The sequence below is a fragment of the Pleurodeles waltl genome, chromosome 6 (assembly GCF_031143425.1).
Source record: "Pleurodeles waltl isolate 20211129_DDA chromosome 6, aPleWal1.hap1.20221129, whole genome shotgun sequence".
In the NCBI taxonomy this organism is placed as follows: domain Eukaryota; kingdom Metazoa; phylum Chordata; class Amphibia; order Caudata; family Salamandridae; genus Pleurodeles; species Pleurodeles waltl.
Window position 1 is genome coordinate 1,390,156,317 of NC_090445.1, and position 25,228 is coordinate 1,390,181,544.

General features: G+C 46.7%; 1 protein-coding gene across 3 annotated transcripts in view; it reads right to left on the bottom strand.

Annotated features, from left to right (window-relative positions):
* Nucleotides 1–25,228, bottom strand: part of SZRD1 (SUZ RNA binding domain containing 1) — a 52,349-nt gene that overhangs the window by 25,847 nt on the left and 1,274 nt on the right. For 2 of the 3 annotated variants that reach the window (XR_011205033.1, XM_069240720.1), the window contains exon 2: nt 20,322–20,371. The exons of the other annotated variant lie outside the window; for it this stretch is intronic. Coding sequence is in view for 1 of the 2 variants with exons in the window: in XM_069240720.1 (XP_069096821.1) it covers nt 20,322–20,371 (50 nt within the window). In the remaining variant the exon portion in view is untranslated. The remainder of the gene's footprint in view (nt 1–20,321; nt 20,372–25,228) is intronic. 3 annotated transcript variants of the gene reach the window in all.

The following is a 25,228-nucleotide window of genomic DNA, read 5'->3' on the forward strand; positions in this document are numbered from 1 at the left end:
ATGTGTGTTCAGTGCTCACTAGACATGACAATGTATGCATATGATTGGCTATATTATCATGATGCGGGGGAACACAGAATACATTTTATGAATCTCAGTGAGCAGGACTGACTAGTGAGGCCAGGCCATATGTAAGGGGTCTGTGTGACCTGACTACGGATGCTAAGCTCCAGGATTGTAAATTCAGGCACCAGGCGGCTGTGCACGGATTTCAGTATTCTTTCTTGTGATTTTCCTGTTTCTGACAGTGAAAGCTTGGGTGCCAAGTGACCACTCTACAGCAATGACCAACAGATCCTCACACTGCTGACCTCACGGTAGCGCCGCATTAAACCTGGATCTGTCCACCACTAACACTGGGCAAACAAAGCAACTGGGTTAATTACCACTATCTTGCACAAAACTGAGCACAGTACACAAAATTCACTCCAATGTGAACAAGATAAGAGCCTTATTTACACAAAGCTAAGCTGAGAGCAAGAATGTTCTGCAAATGAAATGGGAAGCTTTTTTTTTTTTTTTTAAATATATTTTTATTAACAGATTGCTGATTACCTTTCACATATACATTGATGGGATCATCAAGTTCTTGCTATGCACAACATTTCAGAGGATACATCTTTTTACATGCGTTTACATATATCTTGTGTCTTATTTTAACGTACATCAATATCTTTAACTGATTTCTGTACTCTGTTAGCACCGGAGTTCTCATGTTGTTTTTCTTGAGTGCCTAGGTCCTGGTCACTTTATGTTACCCATCTGTTTTTTATCTTCTCTCATCAACTTCAACCTAACATTAAACTATGTACATACTGTGGGTGCTTTTAGTGTTGGGTAAGGAGGGTCGTTTTTGGAGGAGGCTATGCCTGGAGGGACATCTCTCTAATCATTTGCACTGTCCCCGGCTTTTTGTAGTTGGGTGTGCCTAGTTCTGCGCAGCCCCTTGTGGCCTATCATGATCAGTCAGAGTGCTCGTCCATTTGATTTATTAATGTAGTTTCCACTCCCCCATGGGTGGTGTTATAGGTGTATCTCTCCCTCCCTTCTCTGCTCTTTCAGTGTTCTGCTTCTGCTGTGTTGGGAGTTGATGGCCTTTTCTCTGCGCTTTCCCAGTTCAATATTAGTTCTTCCCACCCTAAGGCTATGGGGGTCTGTCGGATGCCCTTTGCTTCCTCGGATTTTAAGACCTGTAGTTCCGCCCTGGCCCACCTCGTGACATCGCCCTTCCATTCAGTAAGTGAGGGGTGGCTAGGAGCCTTCCAGCCCCTCATGATTAATCTTTTGTAGAGGGCCAGCGCAAGAAGCGACTCCTAATCTTCCCTCTTGGGATATCCGATCTTAGGCCCAGCAGACAGATATCGGGGGTAAATGGAAATTCCGCCTCATACAGCCCTGAGATACGTTCAATCACTGCCCTCCAGCCCAGCTCTATCATTGCGCATTTCCACATCATGTGGTCGAAGTCTGCTTCGCCCTCACCGCACCTGGGGCACATCTTGGGGGTCCCCCCATATATACGGAATATTCGGTGAGGGGTAAGATACGTTCTATGTAGGAAGTTATATTGGATATATTGTAGTGTGGTATTACGGGAGATCCTCCGGGGGTAAGCCAGAGCTCTTTTCCAGTCTTCATCTGACATTGCATGCCCAATCGTTTTCTCCCACCTCTCCCTTAGTGATTGCATGGGATCCAATGCGGATTCTATTTGGGCTCTGTATATTTTCGTGATCAAGTGGGGCTCTTCCCCTGAGGTCAGGAGGAGGTGTAACACTCCATGGATCCGGGGTTCTGCATTAATCGTGTCCCAATGAACTTTCAGAGCATGCACTAATCTCCCGTGCATCAGAAATTGACCTTGAGGGACCCCTCTTCCCACCAGTTCGGCGAAGCTCTGTAGTTTACCTCCCCTAAAAAGCTCTCCCACTGTTGTTACTCCCGCACTCCTCCATGGGCCCATCCCCACACATCGGCTCCCTTTGGTTCCGCCACCAAGGCCGAAAGTGCCAGCGCCGGAGAGTAGGGTGGACCAATCCCGGTTCTACTAATACATCTTTTCCAGCACGTCGTTGCAGCTTTGGTCATTAGGTTGTCTCCGAGGGGGGAGGTCCTCCTCTCTATCATTCATGTTATTATTCGGTCTATGTCTAATGAACCATGGGGGGTAGACAGGTCTAGGTGCCCTTTGCCCGCCATCCAGCCGGCCACCCACTGCAGTTGGGATGCCAAATAATATGCCTCGAAGTCCGGAGCCCCTAGTCCGCCCGCTTGTGTAGGTCTACAAATGGTAGTCAGTGCTGTGCGCCTACGACCCTCATCCCATATTAGTTCCCGCAGCAGAGCGTTTAATTCACGGAACCACGTAGGAGGGATCCATAGCAGTAGGTTAGCAAAGAAATAGAGGAGGCGGGGTAGCATCACCATTTTAGACAATGCCACTCTGGCCATCACTGTTAGCTTCAGCGACCGCCAGAACTCAATTGAGGAGCGTAGAGACCGGAGCGCCCTACCTAAGTTGCCGACTCGGAGGTCAGCTAGCTCATGAAATATTTGGATCCCCAGATATTTGAAAGTCCAGGGGGCACAGTTCACATCTTTTGGGCACGTTTCGTGTCACCTGCAGTTTGGGAACACTGGGAATACAATTGTTTTGCCTCGGTTAAGGTGAAGTCCCGATAGATCCCCGAAGTCCCCCAGTATCTTTAAGACCCATGGGAGACCACTGGTTCCATCTCTTAGGTACACCAGTATATCGTCCGCGTATAGTGAAATATGTTCGCTTGGACCCCAGTTAATTCCCCTACCGATTCCTTCCTGTCGCAGCTGGGCTGCTAGAGGTTCAATAGCCAGGGCAAAAAGCAGCTGGGATAGGGGACATCCCTGCCTAGTTCCTCGGTATACCGGGTACGTATCGGATATTGTTTTGCCCGTCCTCACCCTAGCTAGCGGGGAGGAATACAGTAAGTCCACCCATTTCACCCATTTTTCACCCAGACCCATCTTAAGCATCACAGCCCTGAGGTAGTCCCACCTAATCGAATCAAAAGCTTTCTCAAAGTCCACTGCTAACAAGACCCCTGCAGGAGGTTTCACTGCTGCTGGCATGTGCAGGATAGCAAAGATCCGCCTTAAGTTCAGCGATGTGTTGCGGCCAGGGACAAAACCATTCTGATCTGTGTGCACCAGTGTAGTCATTAGGGGGAGCAGCCTGTTAGCCATAATCTTGCTGAGGATCTTAAAGTCACTGTTCAGCATTGATAAAGGGCAGAAGTCGGTCACTGGTGCTTCCCTGTTTTTTGTTTTAGGTAGCGGCACCACCAGGGCCTCACGTAATGTGCTTGGTAATACACCTCGGCACAATGCCTCCGCGTATACCTCGGCCAGCTGGGGCACCAACAATGTCCTATATTTTTTGTAAAAGTCCATTGGGAGGCCATCAGTACCGGGAGTCTTTCCGGAAGCCAGCTGCGATATAGCCTCGCTTATCTCCTCTGCCGATACAGGACCCTCTAGGCTATCTCTCTCCCCTGGGCCCAAGGCTGGAAGTGCAACCCGCTGCAGGAAGTCCTGAAAGGCCTCCAGTCCCAGGTCGTTGCGTTTCCTGTACAGATGTGTGTAATATCCCCTAAAAGCATCATTAATTGGGCCTGGACTTCGCCTGCATAACCCCGCTTTGTCTTGTACACTTGTAATGGGTTCTCCCCCTCCGCCCGGGCGTACCAGCCAGGCTAACAATCTTCCTGATCTACCCTCCTCTGACTGCACTGATACTAGGTATTTTTGTGTGTTATGACACCGGAGCTGTGTCTCGATCTGGGAATGTTCTTTGCGAGCTCAGCTATATTCCTCATTCTCTCGGGTTCCAGGGTTCTGTCTCACTTCCCACTCGTGCATTTTCTTCTCTAAGGAAGTAAATTCCCTTTCTAATGTGCGTTTCACACCCACCGACTGCCCCAGGCAGAGAAGCCCCTCGCTACCACCTTAAGCGTTTCCCATTCTGTGGCTCTAGATGTAGTAGATCCAGTGTTAATTCTAATGTGTTCTGTCAAGTGGCAACCAAGGGCCTCTCTCTACGAGTGATCCTCTAACGCAGCGGGGGATAGTCTCCATGATGGGATTGGGGGTCTGTCCTCTATAATGCTCAGTGTAACCAGCAAGGGGTTATGATCTGAGAGTGTGCGACCAAGGTATTCTGAGTGGGTCACATAACGCGCTAGGCCCGCAGTGCAAGTCATTCTATAAATTCTGGTATGCAACTGGTGGAGGCATGAGTAATATGAGTAGTCGTCATTTGGGTGTTGTTCCCGCCAGATATCCACTAGCCCCCAGGTGTCCAGCCATTCACAGAGCTTTTTGGCTATTCTAGTGGACACTGCACCCAGCAATGGTGGGGTCGACCTGTCCTTGTTAATGTCCATTATTGCATTCAAGTCCCCACCAACTAGTAATTCACCTGTACATTGGTGGGTGAGGTGGCTCGATGAGGAAGGGGACCTGGTCCTGGTTGGGGGCATAGATGCAACTCATGACAATCGAGACGCTGTGTAGTCTACCTTCTAACACCACAAATCTGCCCTCTCGGTCTATGTCAAATGAGTCTATTATCAGTGAGACCCGGGCCCTGACCCATATCAGTACTCCTCTCGCATAAGCTGAGTACTCTGTGGCATACACCTGTCCCCTCCATCTACGCCTGTTTCTCAACCTCTCCAGCTATTAAGTGGGTCTCTTGGACCATTGCCACCTGCACCCCTCTTCTCTTCAGATAGGAGAGGATTCTGTGTCTTTTGGCTGGGGTTCCCATCCCCCTGACATTCCATGTTAAGAGATTATAGTCTGCCATGTTAGTAAAGTGTTATGGTGATAGCGTCCTTGATGTCCCCAGGTTGCCGCTCTATTCCTACCCTTGTTCGAACCTTCACTATCAACGTGCATTGCCACCCATTTAGCCAAGTTAACTAATAACTGTAAACCCCAACTCCCCCTCCCCAGGGCACCCACTAACCTGCAGGTAGCCCAGAAAATCACGCAACAGTGCAACTTGTTCCAACATATAGCTACAGTTCTCGCCAGGGTAGCTAGACCAACGAGATACTGTTTGGAGGGGTGGCCATATCCGGAGGGGCCCACAATCTACTGTTGTGCCGTATCACCAGGTCCATTCGCGCTGTACTTATCAGAGCTCATCGGCAGTCTGCGGTGTCACTTTGGGGCCATGCGCCGAGCAGGCCGAGTCCCCGTCGAAGATATCACTGTATCGTCTGATTCTTCTCCTGAGCCCCCCGGGGGGTTCCACCACCAACTCGGGCAGCCGCTTCCAGAGCCGCCCTCTTGCTTTTCTCTTTTTGATTTAGTGTTGGTGCCAGCCTCGGACGACTCCCTTGTCTCCGTGCCCCAGCTCAGCGGGTTCGGCTCACAATCATGTTTTCATCCGTATGCCGCTCCAACTGTAGTCCTCGTTTCTCGAGCCATTCCCATGCTTCCACCGGGGTTTGGAGGAAAGTAGTTTTCCCCTCAAGTATCACTCTCAGTCTGGCCGGATACAACAATGAATATTGAATCCCTTCGTCTCTTAGGGCTCTTTTGACTGGTAGGAATGAGGCTCGTCTTTTCTGAACATCCAAGGTATAGTCCGGGAATAGCGTCACCTCTCCATTTGCTACTTTAAACGGACCCTTCTCTATGGCTTTCTGTATAAGAGTGTCTCTGTCTTTGTAGTGCAGCAATTTGGCAATTACCACTCTGGGCGGCCTGCCGGGGGCGAGGGGCCTCGTTGGCATTCGGTGCGCTCCCTCCAGCGCGTAAAAGGGCGTTAGGCATCCAGGCGCCACCATTGTACTAAACCAATTCTCGAGGAAGTCCACCATATTAGCCCCCTCAGGCAGCCCCAACACACGCACGTTGTTCCTTCTGTTTCTGCCTTCCGCGTCCTCAGCCCTTTGTTCTAGTCGTGTTACTCTGGCAGCCAAAGAGGTGACCTCAGCTGCTAGGTCTTTCTGTTCTACGATTGCCAGTGTGGTCTCCGTTTCCTTGACCCTGTCTGCCAGTTTATGGTGTTCTGCTCTCAAGAGGCCTACTTCGACCGCCACTTGGTTGATATCGTGTTGTAGTGTCGTCTTCGTGTCCTCAATCGCCCCTAGTATTCTGTCCAGGGTTTCCTGTTCGTTGGATGGCGGGTGGGACTGTTCTTCCATTTCTTTGCGTGCTGGTGGGGACGTGGAGTCCATGATCTTTCTCTTGTGACGAGTCTTGGAGGGCATCGGCCAAGTTGAGTGGGAAGGGCCGTACCCCTAAGGCGCGGGCTCGAGTCTCCTTGTAGGCCCACTTTCCCCCGTGGTCACGTACCTCGATAAGCGTGGGTCCGATCTGAGTCCCCGGACAGGCGCTGGGTACGTCCGCGTCGATCGCACTGGGTGTCCTCGGTTGTTTGTCACTGTACTGGAAAAATTACGCCATGCGTCTGTGGCTGGGCTCTGTTTTCAACAGTTTGTGCTTTCTTTTTGTTTTTTCCGTCTTTTTTTCTAGGTTCTGTACCTCTTCTTGTCTTGCCCTTTTAATATAGTCTGTTTCTTCGCTTGTTTTTCTTTCTTTTTTTTGCCCTTTTAATTTGCTTCAGGTTTTGTTTTTTTCCTCCCCCCCCCCCCGGGTGGTGTCTTATTGGGGGACCCCTCGGGCTTCCCAGCCGCTCAGCGCCGCTTCTCACGCCGCCCACGGAGGTTCTGGGTCCCATAGGTTAGAGGGGCGGCTTCCCGTACTTCTCATCGGGCGCCTCTGGTTCGCGCCGTCTTATTAAGGGCTGGGCGCCTCCCAGTCCAGGCCCTACCTCCTTCCAGAGCGGCCGCTCGACTTTGGCCCCCGCGCCGGGAGACAGGCGGCCGGGACCGCCTCAGGGGCCCAGGTCGCACTTGTCCGCTCGCCGGTGGGCTCCAGCCTCACCTGAGGCCCCGGCTTCTCGCAGCAGGGAAGGCCGCAGATCCGCTCCGGCGGATCAAGCTCGCTCTCCCGCGCGACCCAGGTATGGGACGAGGGCTTGGTCGCGCCCAGGCACCCTCCCCTGATCAGCCGCCGACTCCAAGCATTAATTCGCCTGGGGGTGGCACGCTTTTAAGTAAAAGTTAAAGCGGCCCCTCCGGAGCAAGGAGATCAAGCGTGCGCCATCTCCCGGCTGTTGGCCACGCCCCCATGAAATGGGAAGCTTCACCAATACAAGAGCAGGAAACAAAGAAAAAAAGCCCCCTAAAGAACAGATAAACAGGATGATGTGAAATTATACAGTAGTTGGTCCCTGCTCCCAAAGAGAAAAAGGAGCAACAAAAAGGCAAGCCTGACCACTAACAAGGAAGGATTTTTAAATGACACTGAAATACGCAAATGAAACGGCATTAAGCCCACAGAAAAAATAAAGAAGAGGCCATACACTTACGCTGTACCTAAAAAGTGAAGCCCACATTATAAGTCCATGCTAAGAACCTGTGGAATGGTATCAGTCACCAGCACCATATACTGACCAACCAGATAACAAATGACCGGCCAAGCATGGCACTTCATACAGACTTTGCACAATATTCAAATCACTTTAGATATAATCTGCTCTGGACTTTTAGCGCTCCCTGCCTTATGCATGATATAACAGCTTACATGCTAGTCACACACAAAAAAAAAAAAAAAAAAAGTACATTTTTTTTCACCATGACAACCAACACAACCCAAGAGAAGTCAAGCAACGAATGATTGAGCAGCTAACTGCTTTCGTCTCTTACACAAAAAGTCTTTAAAAAAGCAAACAATATTTCAAACCATTATCTAATATCACTAGTCTTAAAAACGAATCCATGCTGTCCTCTAGTTGAACCCATAATCAATTCACCAGGAAAGAGTGCCTCAAAAGCAAGGTGAAAGGAGAAACAAAACATGAAAACTCATCTCAAGCTACCTTGACAATAAAATTTGCGTTACCTTATTTATAGGATTAGAGGGAATACTAATGCCCATCCTATGTCAAAATAATATGCCCATCCTATATCAAAATAATATTCTCAAAAGACCAGAAGTGCAATAGCATGTCATAGAGAGCAGGGGCCTGCAATAACTAGACTCTGAGGTATGGTCTGTGGCCCCTATGAGCAGAGACCTACCCCGAGAAGACGGGTCAAACACTGAGGACTAGGTGAAGTACCTAAGGTCCCAGGTGGCAAGTGGTGGGTGCTTCTCGCGAACATTATAGGCTAATTTTTCTGAATGCCGAAGGATCCCACTGGCTGGGGAGCTTAGGGGCTGGGAGCTGCAGTCAGGCCAGAGGCAGTCCTGTTGCCCTACTGAACTCCTCCCCCGGACCAACGACAGTCTGGAGGATTGCTATGGAGAGTCACGGACTAAAGCAAGACTCCTCCCTCTGCTCGCTGGAAGATTGGCTGTGGCCAATAGAGAGTCAGATCCGCTTTTAATCCGGTCATGGTGGTGCACAGATGTGTGCAGGTCAGATGTCTTCCCTGGTGACCCCAGAGTCTGCGATGGCCTGGACTGCCCCCACCACCCGCAACTTTTTGTGCTGGAGTTTTAGGCTGGGCTGAAGGAGCCTGGGTGACCCTGCAGGGTGATTAACAGTTGGTGAGATTGGCTACATCCCTGGATCACAAATTAGCATCTGGTGGTGCAGGTAACTGGGAGGATTGCGAGGTGTACACAGCAGTAGACCAGCTTGCCCATGCCATCCCACCCCCGGCAAGGATACAGTGGGGAAGGGTAGACCGCAGCACTGAACGGACTAAGATGGACCAGTTCACTGCCCCAGGAACGGGCGTGGAGTGGGAACTCTCCTGTGATGGACAGAATGGAGGACCTGCAGGAGCCACAGCGACCCACGAGCGCCAAGGTCATGGGTGCAATCAAAGCTTTGAGTGCGACTGTTGAAACAAAAATAAAGGCCTGTATCGCAAAATGTTAGCAAGCCTCGAACAATCATAAAAATGTTACTAGACCTGCCGGTCGAGTAACGAATAATCTACTCAACGTAACTGTAAGGTACTTGGCCCATAAACGGGTCTCAAATTGTGTGATCGTAAACAAATATTTAACTTACAGAGTTGCCTTTATCTACATCCTCACATATGAGTGTACCATCAAATATGTGAGTTCTGCTTTTCTGCTGGACAAAAAAGCCTCTCTTGTTTGATTAAAAAGACTAAACATGTTCTCCACGTATAATAAGAATCTAATCCACATATAGGGGACACATGAGCCATGACTTGCCTCTTAGTTTACTAATAGCATTGCCATCAGTACAGGTGTGTTTCTCAGTTTATGTTTAAAGATTCACTTTTAATAAATATATTACTAAAGCATGATATGGTAGCACACTGTCATTTACACACAGTAAGTTTCCAAGAAATTTCCAAAAACCTTCCCACTACTGGTAAACTATATAGAAAGTTAATAATGATCACTGAAAATTGGGTTTTAAAAAACATTTATTCTTTGCATATAGCCAAGTAAAGTGTTCTGATTTGTTGTCATCCTAATAAAATATATTTACATCACACAGAAGTACAACAAATGGGCTCTCAAACTACTGAAATTTATTTTGAAATGTTTGTACAGTTGATATTGTTATTTAAATGTTGTGTGATAAGGAAAAACCTGAAACCCTACAGCCTTTCATCTTATAGTCTTTGTATAGCAGGTTACACAGTTCATCTTACAAAATCCTGGAACTCTGCAGTCAGAAGAATTCATTGTAAGAAAACAAACTGACTTGACTTCAGTCTCTGAACAGAGAGCGAATGAGACAAGAAAAGAAAAGAACAAGATTTAAAGGGTCTTTGTTGCCCCTTCACCTCTGACTGAACAGAACATCTGTCGTTTGTCAACTCAGCAGAAGGGGCGAGTAGGTCCTAAAAATAGTTCAACCTGGTGATTATATATATATATATATATAAACTCGCCATAGGGAGAGGGCGAATAGATTTTTACGAGGTCTGGTTAGCCTGTTGCGGGTAGACCTTCATAAGATGGCAGGGCATTTGTTGGCCACAAAACAAGATGTGGCCACACGTCAGGGGGAAGTCACCGCTTAGCAGGTTTAACTGGCTGACCTCTCGGTCAAGATGGCCCCCCCTGGAGAACAGAGCAGATGAAGCACAGGGGCAAATCCAGACGTCACACACTTAGGTTTTTCGTCTTCCCAGAGGATGCAGAAGAACACACCCCGGAACTACTTCGTGAACCCTGGGAGACAGCTGCAATCCCTTCAGCCAAGCCGCCCCCCATTTTTATTATAGAAAGAGCACATCACGACTTGACACAGAAACCAATGACTGGGGCCCCCTCGCTTACTATGATCGTAAAAATAACTTAACTATTGAGACAGAGGGGCCACCCTGCATGCGGTCCAGCAGCCAAGATACCCCATATTAACAGTTTCCCAGAGATTACACAAGACAGGTGCAACAGATACAGCTGACCTTTAGGACAGTGAAACAAATATTAAAGGTCAAAGGACCGAGTTACGTGCTCCCTAGGCAGGCATAGATGAAAATAATCCATAATTAATGCACACACTTCTTCACCACACCCGAGGCAGCGCAGGACTGGCTGGGGATACAAAGAGATGGTCATACCCGATGCAGGTCCCCCGTTGCTCTGGAGATGGGACACCGGCCCCACTCCGATCACAACGGGTGGGGAGACGTAGGTGGAAGACTGGTGGACCTTCCCGGCCGCTTTCCTGAGTGGTGGTTCAACAGGATGGCACACTGGATTTGGAAGACTGCAGTAAGAGAGGGAGGAGGAGAGGGTGCTGGTGGAGGCGGAAACAGCTAACATCTCTGATGAGAACACTGCAGACATGGTGGAGAAAATCCTCCCAATCTGGTGGGACCTCATGCTGGGCTGGCTTTGTTGAAACTGGTGCACCTCTACTTTGTCTGGATGCTGTACTGACATTCCTGATTGGGGGGAACCATGCTCTGTCTATGTGGGACACGGAGCCGGGAGGCCAGTGGAGGTCCAGCTTCAGCAAACTGGCAATCTAGTCACCCAGTTCTGTGAGATTTGTTGATGCAAACTGCACGTGTGCTGAGTAAATTGAAAGGGACACTTCCCACATAGCTTTTTATGTAGGTGTTGGTTTGGTGGTACTGAATGTGTGTGAGGGTGGCGATTATGTGTGCAGACATGAGGTAAATGTGGTTGAGTGCGTTGGGAGGGGTTTAGGGAGGGGGGCAACTGTGGCAGCTGATACTCAGCAGAGCTTCCTCACAGATTGAGGCTGTGGGTTGTGTTTTGGCTGAGTGGTCTTGTGGCTTAAGTAGCTATATTGTGGAGGGAGGATTTATTATGTGGGGGGGGTACAACAGGGCTGAGATGTTTGGGGAAGCAAGTGTTCTTATATGTTTACTCAGTAGGTGGGACGAGGTAATTTACAGTTTGATGTGCAGCTTCGACAGCAGGGAGATGGTGGACAGAGTGTCAGGGCTGGGTGGGAATGGTATGTTGTATCATGGTTGGTGGTAAGGAATGTGCAAAGGCTAAACTCTTATGTTAAGATACAGACATAACTCCGCCGGCAGGGCATAAATATTGCTCTGCTGCATGAGACGCATCTGATGGAGAGCAAGGTACAGACTGTGTAAAGGAAATGGATGGGGCAACTGTACTCTGCCATATACCTCAACTAAGCCTGGGGTGAGGGTTATGATATGGGTTGGCTCCCAGGCTTTGGGAATTAGGGCTGATATTGAAGGGTGATGCCTCTTACTGTATGGCCTATTAGATGGGAGAGACGTGTGCCTGTTGAACATACATGCCCCTAAAACAGATGATGGGGCACTCTACCTTAAGATGGAGCATGAGCTGCCCCTCTTATGTTGGATTTCCCTTCAAATGGGCTTAATTATGTACTGGATGGGTGATGGGACAGACATCCCCCATAACCCCACACAAAGCCGGATATGTCGGCCGCACTGAGAGGCGTGATGAAGCAGATACATTGTACAGATGTCTGGTGCACAATGCACCCAGAGTTCAGGGAATAAGCATGTTATGCTCTGCCAGACTACCCAGATAGTCACCGTGATAGGCTTCTGGTGTTGGAAGACCTTGCCACGCCTCGCTACTGAGGTATGGGACGTCCAGCCAAGGGGCAGATTCCTTGCCAACTTTGCATCATTACTCTTAGAATTGGGTGTGGGTGGAACTAGACCCAGGGTGACCTTGAGGCAGCTACGCCTGGAGACTCTGGGAGACTCCCAGTTCAATGAGGCGCTTAAGATACTGACAGCCGGTTACTTTGAAACTAATTGGTCTTTGACAACGGGGAGAAGAGCAGAGTGTGACGCTCTGAAGACTGATGCTTGGGGAATGCACGTCTCGAGTAAGTGGCACTAGGCGACGCTTGGAGGAAGGTTTGACTCCAGAGAGGATGCTCATCTCCTGGGGGAAAGAATGGGTGGCACTCTTCATAGACCAAAGAAAGTATTAGTGGGGGCGACCTGAGATAAGTTTGACTGTCTTGTCAAGCGAGACTATCGGCAACTGTTCCACAGGGAGAGATAAATCGGGCTGCTTCCTGGCGTGGCTTCTTATAGGGGAGTGCACATTCCCGGTGCTCTTCTCACAGACGCCAGAACACCACCATTGCTGGGCAAAGGCCACAATTAATTCCTCACTTAGCACCCAGTATATAGTGAGGTGAAGCGGGATCAACTGGAGACGTCCAGTCATTTCCGAGATGGATTGGTGCTTCCTTGTCTTACAGAGGAGCAGGAGAAGGAGCTGGAGGGAGAGCCCCTGGTGGAAGAACTGAAGGAAACAGTCTGGGGATGGCACAATGCAAGGCACCGGGCCTAGATGATCTCCCAGTGGAATATTATGACTTGCTACTCTCACTCTCTCTACTCTACTCTTCAGGAGTCTAGGGATGCTACCGCAATCTATGCAGGAGGCTTAGATTGTCATGCTTCCGAAGCCAGGTAGGGACCCTGGAGACCCAGGCTCCTCTAGGCCCTTGTCTATGCAGGGGTTGACACTAAGGCCCTGGTGAAAGCTTGTGAGACCAGATTGTGAGGAGTGGTGACCCACTTGATGCAAGGGGACTAGTAAAGTTTCATGCCTGGTAGGGGAACACACATGAACTTGCGGAGACCGTCCCATGTATAACACTCTGTAGCTGACTGGGACCCAGAGGCTGCATTGGTAGCTTTAGCTACTGAGAAAGCATTTGACATGCTCAACTGGGAGAATCTCTGGGAGGTGCTGAGGAGGGCGGGACTGAGGCCATACTTTCTGTCCTGGGTGAGACTCTGAATGCTTGTCTGGTGGTGCAGGCCCAAACCAGACCTGTGAGTGTCTGTACATTGAGAGGAACATAAGACAGGGATACCCATTGCTGTCACTCCTCTTTGCCTTGGCAATGGGAACGCTGGCGATTCGGCTATCGGCTAAGCCTGGACATGGCTGCGTGGGGTATCAAGGTTCGGGGGCAACACTTATGTCTCTCTGCGGGTGGCACGCTGGTCTATGTTAACCACTCAGAGAGGTGGGCGAGTGTGTTGCTGCATATCAGGACTGAATTCACTACAGTGTTAGGACTGCAGTTCAACAGGCAGAAAAATAGTCCTGTTCCCTCTTGCGTCACTGATGGATGCGGACCAGGCCAGTCTCACTGTGACTGAGCTCAGGTGGGAATAGGACCACTTCTGGTATCTGGGGATACTGGTGGCTCATATCTTAGAGGCCTGCTACAGTCTTAATGTGCGTAGGGTACTTGAGAGTCTGGAGGCGTCAATTTGCTTCTGGAGTCGCTTGCCCGTCAGTCATAGGCAGGGTAGCCCTTTGCAGGATGGTAATGCTGCCATGACGCCCTACAAAATACCATATGTTTTATTCCAAGATCCATGTTTGCTATATTAAACAGTCTATTAGCACTCCTCATGTGGGCTGATAAGAGAAGGGTGAAGTTGGATATTCTTAAGGCACCACTGGGGTGACTAGGGTTGCCAGACCTGCTGATGTACTATTTTGCAGCACTGTTGAAGTACGTGGCACAGTGGTGTTTGAACGGTCTGAATGAAGAAAAGACCCTTCTGGTGGAATGGGGAGTTTGTGCAGACCTCCTGTGGTGCCCCAGTAAATGAGGGGGCAACACCGAGGGATTGCTCATTTATTGGTGGGCAAGAGACTGAGGCCTAGGAGCAGGTGGTCGCTACCCCCATGACTGCTACGTCCCTTCAAGATTATACAAACAGTGAAGGCTATGACAATGGTTTGAGGGTGGCTGCACTATGGCTGGAGACCTATACTTGAACGGCACTTTCCTCACAATGGGGGAGGTGCAGGGTCTGTTTCAGATGCAGCAGGGCCAGTTTTTGCAATAAGCAAAGAGGTTCTGTATGGCCCGTGAGATCTGGACAGATCTTCCTGTGAAGCCGGTGGAGACCCAGACACTGCGGCTCCCGTTGAACCCCGGCTCCACTAGGGGTTTGATATCCACATTTACAGAGCCCTTAAGGGAGATCGTCAGATTGACATAACACAACAGATAAACATGTCCGAGGCACTTTCAGAGGGCAACTCGAAAAGAGCCTGTGCTCAGGTCAGGGAGGTAGCTGGTAATGTGCAGTTTAAACTCAACCAGTATTACTACTTGCATCGCACTTACTAGACACAACCTCTGTTGCATGGGATCGAAGTGTAGCGGTCAGAGGCTTACCCCAGAAGTGGTTTACATCTGGCGACATTCCTCCATATGACATGAGAACGCAGTAAGCTACTTGGACGGAGTCTTACGGGCTCTGCGAGAGGGTACACGTATACAGGTGGACGCCTCGATCAAGCACAGTTTGCTGAGGGTGCTCCTGAACCTTAAACGAGGAAACAAGATGAGGCACAGGTTTACCCTCCTGGGACTGAAGCAGTGTATAGCCATCTAAAGGATGCAGACCATGCCACCCACTGTTCAAAAATGGATGGCTTACATGTGTGAATGGGGGTTGGGGGGGGGGGGGGGGGTGACAGGACAAAAGACTGCGAGAGATGTGCACTGATGAGAATGCTGAAGGTAATTTGGAAGTGTGGGGAGGCATGCTGGAAACCCTAGAAACAGTGGAGTCACTGGAGAATATCTTACCTGCTGACATTCAGGCTTAAGGTGGAGATCCAATTGTGGATGAGTGGGAGAGGATGACTGGGTGTGAATGTGTGTGTGTGGGCATTTGGATGGTGGGGCTTGCTGAAGTAGGGGGTGCATTGTTGCTCATTTCACCCCTCTCCGCCCCGAACCTTGTGGTGTTGGTTGGGTTTTAAGGCATGGGTAGTGTCACAGATGCCCACTTCCACTGCTTAGCTTGTATTCGTTTAAAAGATTGTTTGATATCAATTTCTTTATAATACAGGAATGCAGACAGCGTGCACAACACCCTTTGCAAAATTGCAAATGTCCAACCATTTGGTAAAGGAAAGACAGAAATGGCCTAAAGAGGACAAACGCCTTGCAATCATTGCTACAACTGAGGGATTACTGCCAAAGAGTAGTGGTTACAGCTTTTCTACCAAAAACTAAAGATGTAAGACTACCAGGAGTAATTTAGTAACTTCTAAGAAAGAAAATCAAGGCTTATGAGCAGTCTAATGTTACCTAAAAAGTTCACACTCCTGGTAGACCTCAACACTCCTAGAGATGTCTGCTAATACAGTCTCTAAAATAAAGACATTTTAAAAAGGCATAAAAACATGATAAACAAAACACAACACATGATTATCCTTCTATTAAAGTACCAGCTTGCCTTCCCACCAAGGTCATGCAAAGCTTAAACTCAACTTGCAATATTCCATTTTTCAGATCATTAATATTTAGACCTAGTGATTCATCCCTGCATCCCACCCACTGCCAGAACGAATACTTAAATAAAGGTGACACATTTTAAACAGCTGTGATGAGGAAGCGGCGGCACAAAGTTTTTATTTTTATTTTAACAAAAATCATCACTTAAAAGACGTGCTTTGCAGGGGTGTGGCCTCGAGACGCGGACACAAGTGCAGAAGAGGGTGGACAGCAGTCTAACTCGATATCTGCTTTTGAGATAAAACTGGACCCCTGAAAGAACTATGGTTGTGAAGCTTATTACCTGGAATGTTAAAGGGCTAAACTCACCAGCGAAACGCCATCAAATGTGAAAATATTTGACGGATCAACATTATGATGTAATAGCTCTACAGGATGGGGGAGAATCATCTTAGATGGGGGGAGAATCATAGGCTAAAACATAAACACTATCAACAAACGTTTAAGTCCTCAACCACGAAGAAACATAATGGCATGGCACTTATGTTCCATCAGGCCCTACAATTTCAACCCACAGGCCACCACACAGACAAAGAAGGGCGCTTTGTTATGGTGAAAGGGGTAATGCGGGGACGACGAGTCACTTTCGCTTCGGTTTATACACCTAACACCAACCAAGAACGATTCATCCATGGCTGCTTAGAGGCGCTGGGGACCTTTGCGGAGGGGGAAGTGTTTATGATGGGTGACTTTAACCTTACCTGGCATGCAGATCTCACATGCACTGAAACAGGCAAGGAAAGAGATAGGACTGGTGGACTCCTGGAGGGCTCTCCATCCTAAAGGTAGAGACTACACGTTTTTTCCACACACTCAACGCGTTTACTCTAGGATTGATTACGTGGGTAGAACAGTAGCTTCAAAAGGCAGCAATCCACTCTATCACCCTCTCAGAAAATGCCCCAATGGTGCTTACGCTAGACTGGCGAGGCAACAGTTAAAAAACACTGCAATGGTACTTCCCGACCCCCCCCCCCCTCACTGATAAGAGAAGTCCTCTAGAGATGACATCCGCAACACTATCAGGGAATATTTCACACTCAACAACCCTAAGGACACCAATCTGAGCATAACATGGGATGCATTTAAGGCAGTGTTCCGAGGGGAGTGTATTTTCCGAATGGTGGCACTCAATAGACAGAGGAAAAAGGAATGCCTTGCATTAGAGGCAAAACTCCGTACTTCTGAAGAGGCGCACAAAGCAACCCCCTCCTTAGTCCTTCAGCACTCGATGACAGCTCTCAGAAGCAAATGGAACGCTAGGTATGCAAATAGAGCAGAACTCACACTGCTGCACATAAAGAGAATCTCTTATGAACAGGTGAACAAGGTGGGTTTACACTTAGCTAGACAGTTACGGGTGAAAATGGAAAGGGAATACATAGGTAACATACGACAATTTAATGATGAATTGACTAGCTCAGATGTGGAGAAGGCAAACATATTTTGTAGGTTTTCACAAAACCTTTATATGGCAGAACCCTCCCCTCTGCTACCTCCCAAATAGAAAATCTTGAAAATATTGCATTCCCTAAGGTCACGGCAGTGCACTACAACCAGTTAGGAGCACTAATAACAGAAACTGAGGTACAGATGGCGGCGAACCGCCTCAACCGCACAAAGCACCAGGACCAGATGGATTGACAGCGCAATTCTATAGAACCTACAGCTCAGACCTAACACCCTACCTGACCACCCTATTTAACTATATAGCCGCATCAGGAGCCACTACACAAACCATGGGGGAGGCTCTCATCTCGGTCATTGCCAAACTGAGGAAGGACCTTCACACATGTAGCTCCTATAGACCCTTAGCACTCCTGAATTTAGATGCAAAATTCTATGCAAGGATACTAACATCTAGACTCTAAGAGTTACTTCCCAAGTTGGTTCACCCGTACCAATCGGGATTTATAAAGGGCTGTCAGACATATGATAACATCCACAGGGTGATACACCTATTAGAAAAAAAAACATAAGTAAAGGATCCCGGACATTCTCCTGAGTCTGGATGCTGAAAAGGCATTTGATTGAGTAGACTGGGCCTTTATGACCCAGGTCCTCCAGGCCTACGGGTTCAGTGAAGGATTCATTAAGATGATTAGAGCCAACGATGCAGCCCCCTACTCTACAGTTATGGTGAATGGTACTAGCTCAGCGCCATCTGCATTGTCCAGAGGGACGAGACAGGGATGTCCCTTATCCTCATTGCTGTTTGCCCTTAGTACAGAACCACTAGCAACGCAGATCCACGCATCACCCACCATCCATGGAGTCACCTTTGGGACAATAGAACATAAAATATCACTCTTTGCAGATGATATTCTCTTAACATTGAAAGACCCTGACAATGAAAATGACACTTCTGCCCACAATACTTTACCTATTTCAAAGCCTTTCATTAGATGTAGAACGCGCGTTCTTTTCAACCCTCCGCACCCTCATCGTATGGTTCATATGGCAAGGGAGACGACCCAGACTATCTTATAAAATACTAAGCACGCCAAAACAAATGGGTGGTCGGAATCTCCCCAATTTCCGGTTATACTACCAAACTGCCCAATTAAGAGTGGTCACGGAATGGTCCCTTAGAGAATCTGACAAACACTGGCTACACATGTATAGGGCCATAGTGGGGAAGGTAATCTGGGACTTACTGTGGAAGCTTAAGGCAGAGCGCCCCCGTAATGCATACCCCAGCACACCAATAAAAGCCACACTCAAAGTTTGGAATGAGGTGACAAAAATGAAAGGATGGACAACCTTTCCTGCCCCTCGCACACCATTACACTACAACCCAGCCTTTCCACCAGCCCTACAGCCAGGTCCATTTGATTTTAAGGGCACGAGAGGGAGGGTGCCTGGTACTTAATGGACCTATTCCACAATACTGAGATACAGACATCTGAAAATTGCAAGAGGGAATTCAACCTCCCACACACCCTAATCTATTGATACACACAACTGCGCCATTGGGCATTAAAGCCCAAAAATCAACATGCTGCCACAAAAGACTTCACACTATTTGAGCAATCCATACACCGGATAAGCCCCCCCCTAACGGGACTATTTCCCACTTATATGCCCTCCTATCTACTACAGGGATTGGGACACGACCCCACCACCACACCTTCTGGGAGCGTAAACTGGGAGAAGACACTTGACACACAATGTGACAGACTATATCGAGACATATGAAAATATAACCGATGGACGTCCTTGAGAGAAGCCCACAATAAAATCCTGTACGATTGGTACCACTACCCTAGCAATTGAGAAAAATATTCCCGGATACATTGGATTTTTGTTGGAGAGGGTGTGGGTTATGGGGAGACTTCAGACATATCTAGTGGGATTGCCCCACAATCCGCCCCTTTTGGAATGAAATCCTCACACACATGAAGGGCATGCTGGGATACCCCATACTGAATACGTAGCACTACGTCCTCTTGGGACTAAGAGATGACACACTCAAGTATCAAACCAGGACAGATAGATCAGTGGTGTGACTGTCTCTAGGTGCAGCTAAATTGGCAGTAGTGGCGGCCTGGAAAAAGAAAGAAGCCCCGGTGGAGAGTATTAACAATGGAGAGGATGGCAGCCATAATTGTGGACGACTTCAAGAATTTTGAATATAAATGGGTCCCTTGGTATCATATTGGTCAAAAGGCCTCCCATTGTTTGATTGTCCCACTAGAACACTCCACTTATTTCAAATCTAGACGAATGGCTTGCTCGTGGAGAGGTATCCCCTGCGCAATCCGAGGTCCCCTGAAGTATAAACTCCTTATTTCCCCAAACCTTCCTTTGAAGAGGACATATATGATCACTCTGCCTACACTAGAATTATTAGACTCAGATGGTGGCTTTACTATCTCCCATCTTCATATTATGTTTAAATATTGTTTATATTGTATAGGTTAATTGTCCATTTTTATCATTAACAGAAAAGGTTGGAACCTTGATATATGGAAGTGTTGCTGATGGACCCTGTCTCGTAACATACTGTGTACACATTTAGCATCTGTGTTCAGACAGATAACAGTCAATTTTCCAGTGTATTGCTTGTACTAAATCTCAACCAAATAATAAAAACAAGTTTGACACAAAAAAAGACGTGCTTTGAAAAAATTAAATCAAACCTGCAAAATATGGAATCAGAATTCTCATAATGTAGGGCCTGATTACGACCACAGTGGTTGGGATGCTCCGTCACAAACGTGACGGATATTCTGCCTGCCCTATCACAAGTTGCATTATATCGCATGGACCTTGTAAAATGGCAGGTGGGAAATCCGTCACGTTTGTGACGGAGTATCCCATCCGCCAAGGTGGTATCCAGGCCATTAGTCTACTCTGAACCTTGCAGGGAAATTGGGATTATACCGCAATGACCACCTTCATAAGAGTGCAACTAAAATAGTGCAATGAATGACTTCTACTGCCTTCTGCGGGCAAGGAAAGCATCTTGAAGCCTTACCTTTCCTTTTGTGTGATCTTCAGCTTTTTTTCCAACCTTCTGTCGATTTCCTAAGAAACCAAATAGAGAATGGAAAAGCGTTCTTAGATTGCATTGCTCTAAACCATATCATACATCTTGGTAGAGCGAGCCTAGGCCGCTGCATGCAACACCGTAAGTTAAGCAGCAAGCTTTAGACTCTCACCCAAATACAAGTTGTGATGCCACCCATCATGCCCAGGATAATAACTCCATCAATAAATGACAAACACTAATCCAGGAAAAACAAAATAAATAAGTTAAATGTGGTGTGTCTACTGCCAGCACTGTGTGGCCCCAGCATCTTCAAATTCAGCAAACCCTCCTCAAACTCCTCACACAGTTCTCAACCCCACCAAATCTTTAGGCGCTGGACTTTGAACTCTGACACCCAGTGCCTATCAACAGGGAGTAAATAAGCCCTACCCAATGTAGCCCAGGCAGACACAGATAGGTGTTTGTGACTTGGACAGAGAAAATACTGACGTTTCAGGATCTCAGTAGGCTGTCAGACTTGTAAGAATTACATATTTTCTGGAGATGACAGGACTGTGACACACATAGCAGTACAGAAGAAGACAATATATCACTTACCAGCAACCATGAAATACTCTAGGCTTACACTATGGTGCACGGGTCAGGAATGCTGAGCTGGTCAGACCATTAATCCAGAGCTATGGTAACAGTTCTGCTCACAAACCTGCACGAGGGGGTTGGGTCTTACCTTTGGGGCTATATAAGATACTGTGTTCCCATTAATACTGGTTGACACATAGCGAGCACAAAAGAAGAAACTGAAGGTTCTATTTTCTTACAGCAGGATTGCCACAAAGCAATTAAAGTGAGGTACTGAGGGCTGATGTGCTTGTACACTACTGTAGGCAGGTGAACTGGCTACTTGTTCAAAAGTGGTGAAGCTGCAGTAGTCTCTTACAAATGTAAGTGTAGGGCATAGTCTTCTTTCCAAGGCCAATCTTAAACTGTTTGGAATGCAGCAAGAGCTGAGGGGTGACCAAGCGCACTTATTTGGGATCCTGACACAGTTGTGCTTACATTTTGGCACGTAGATCACAAAGGTGACTGCCAAAGGTAGTAAAGCAGTTTTACACACACAACTGGAGGTGGGTGATCCACATCTCACTCCATGTGTCCTGGAGCAGCCCTGCTCAGTCCTGAAGGTGTGTGGCCAAGATTCTCCAGGGTTTGAAAAAAAGTGCATTAGAGACATATCAACCAAATTCATAAATCTGCAACAAAAGGGTTGCTCTTGCAACAACAGGTGTGGTGACGCCAAGTCCGCGGGCAGCTAAGCCCCCATTACAAGTCAGGACAGATGACTGAAAACCCCAAAAATCTACCTGCCATCCAGTAAAACAGAGGTCTTCAAACTATGGTGTGCTCCCACTGGCATTCACAGGGAGGTCGCAGATGCCGCAGCAAATAAGTGTGAAGATGATAGCCTGGAAGTACAACCTTCTTTATTTGGTTCATTGGCAGGCCATCTTCATTTACAGACTTGAAGTGCATACAAAAACGCATAGGAATCGTGAAGAGGAGTGCTATGGGAGTTGGGGTCTTTAAGATTAGTGGCAGTGTCAAAGAAGTGGCTAAAAAGAATAAAATATTCAGTAAATATATATATATTTGTTTTTTTGCTTTTACATAACGGCATGTAAAATAACAGACGGTGAAATGAAAAATAAATGCAAGTTACACATTGTGTGATTTTGGGCAAATCACTTATTCTCCTAGTGCCTCAAAAATGAATGTGACCTTGTGTAATTCAATTGGTTCTCATGTAAAGCTCACTGATACCCCAGGTCAAGAATGAACTATCTTAAACTACACAAAAAAAATAATAATAATAATCGGTGGCAAATGTGACACCTCAGTTGGCTAATATGATCACTGTAGATGTGTGTGTTTGGCCAGAAAGGAACGGAATTGAATCCTAGTTGGCACATTGTGGAATGACATTTATAGTGCTATTAAGCCCCCAGTCTATGACAGAAAGCACTGGGAATATGCAAGTCATTATTTTAAAATAGTAAGACACACAGCATAACTTAGGTTGCCACAAATCTTGTTTTGCAGTTTTATGTGGTGCAGACTCACCCAAAAGGTAATGGAGCACTTTACATGAGCACCAGTTACATTACACAAGGTCACAATATTTTTTTAGGCACAGGAAGATTAAGTGATTTGCCCAGAATGGCAGGATGTTGAGCATCAACTGAAACTCAAACCCGGATACCCTGGTGACAGAAGGGGGGTTTGGGAAATATCAGAGTCCATGTTTTCAACAAATGGCAGAGGAGACAGCCCGCTTTGCAAAGCATCCCAGTTACGACATTTCACTTCAGAAAAGTGACATGGGGAATTATTTGCAACTCTAGCATAATGACACCCTTGCAGAAAAAAAGGGGGACAACATGTGGGAGCTTCAGTTTTTCTTGAAAGGGACAGAGCCTATTGCAAGACTGGAGAAATGGTCATACAAGGTGGGGGAAGAGGTGAAAGAGGCAAAGGGGATAGTCTGACACTTATGGCATCAGTTAACATTACAGAACTAGGTTCAGTTGTATTGGGGCCCAGGAGTGTGAGGGGCTCAGAACAACCAATTATTGGGAGCATTATGTTGGGTCAATTACTGGTTTTGTTTGATGTATTTTCTGTTTAATAAATCTCATATTTAGCGTGTACTATGAGCTACAGAAGAAGCATCACAGACTTCAAAACATCTTAGTTGGGGGCTACAAAGCATAAAGGTTTGAAGACCTATGAAAAAAGACAGTCAGTCTTCGTACCACCAAGCGTTTAACAATTTTTAAGTACCTCATCTGGGGTACTAGCGGTTTCTAAGCCTACAGTTGTTACTTTTAAAAGGATCTATAAAATAATTATTTCAGAAAATGATTACGAAAAAACGCTCCGAAATGCACAAAGATGACCGCAATAAACAGTGCCGGACTTCAAAATAACAAGAACACTTCTATGAGCCATTTAGCAAAGGCAAACAGCAAAGACTTTGCAGAGCGAAACCTATGTTGGAATACTGGAACATGAAAATAGCGCACATTGAGCCAGCTGTTGCTGTGCCTCTTCAGAAATATCAATTACCAAAGTATTTTTAATTTGAAACACAAAATTAGGTTTACAACTGCCAAACACCCAGCCGAGGGCTAAATTGTAAAGAACTACAGATGGGCTGGCTCCTTTAGGCTGTTAACTAATGGTTCCTTAAACGGCGTCAGGGCAAATGTTTGCGCGAGTACATCACAAATTCAATAGAGGCAATGGTTTGCCCAATGTTTTACAAGCTTGTGTTAAGGATTTACAGACGGGACTGCGGATTATCTAATTTTAGCAATTTGGCTTGAGACGGCATTCTAGCAATACAAACCGTACAATCTAAAAAGGTAGCTAAAAGAAACAGTTAATAAGCAACTGATATGCAACACAAGAGTGTTACTGCACGAACTGTGGTTTGGACAACGTAAACATTTCTTCGTATTACTTACCTGCAATCTGCCTCTATCAATTTGGAAACATTTGCACAACCTAATTTAGGTACCAGAGAACACGACAAGATGTCACAGGTGGGAGAAGTATGGATATTTTATTTTATTGTAATATACTTAAGTACACCCACCTTTGTTATATGATAACATGAGTGAGTCTCAAGATTCAGAACTGTGTTCCAGAGAAGAAAATTCCATCCAACTTAAATATTCCACAAGTTAAAAATGCATTATTATTACTGCCTTGCAAGCAAGTTAACGCTACACATATAATAGGCTGAAAACTTTCTAAGGCTTTGCATTGAGTTTTTGGGAGAACAGGATCTTAATCATATCATTTTCCAAGAGGTAGGCACTTTACATCCAAAGAAGGTCAAGAATCTTCAGACTGAAAAGGCCATGCCAATTTAGAAGCCAAATACATCGGATGTTAGTCTATATAAATGTACTAGTAGTATTTCAAGCAGAGAAAGAAAACAGACAAATAGTACATGAAGAGCTTGTTTGCTGAGGGAGTTAAAAAATAAAACAAAAATGAACACCTTTAAAACTGAATTATCTTAATACCCATCTGGGACACCTACTCCAAACAGACTACTCAAATGTCACCCATGAACACACTGAGGACCGAAGGATTCAATTACTGGTAAGCAGTGCACTTATAATGATAAGAATCTAGCGGATCTGTACACACATGAAGCGCCCATTGATAGTAAGACGAGTGATTGTAAACAAATGCATATGCTGTTTCCTTAACTTCACTATTTGTTTTTCTTTCCCTTACTCGAAATACCAATAAAGAGATTTTAAAAATTAACACTGAGCTCCTCACTCTGAAAACCTACTCCTTGACATCCATCTGTCAATTCTCTCTCAGAACAGGCTTTAGCACCCCTCTATGCTATATACTGCTTAGGTCACTACTGAACCGTTCTCTAACCACAGCTCCCATCTGAAGACTAAAAACGGATATGCAAGTCCTATGTTCAGAACCATTAAAGACTTTACACAAAACTTGACGTAATACTGGTTTGTAAAGCCTGCAAATTCTCTCTTTTTGTTGCAATACTACAAAAAACAGCAGGGCCTAGTTCTAAATAACACCTTGTACATTTACCAGACTATAGAATAGTGTGGCAATTCCTTGGATAGCTCAATGGAGGAGACCAGCGGTTCTTATAGCTGGATAAGGTGATACCCACTAATCATTACTGGAACCCATGAATAAATCATTACTGGAATGCAGCGACCCCACCCAAGGCATTTCTTTGATGATTTGAACCGGGGTTAATTTATTTTAATTTATTCTAAGGGCTTCACGCCCTTTTGAGGGAAGGTGGGGGAACGGGGGGAGTCAGGTGTGAGGAG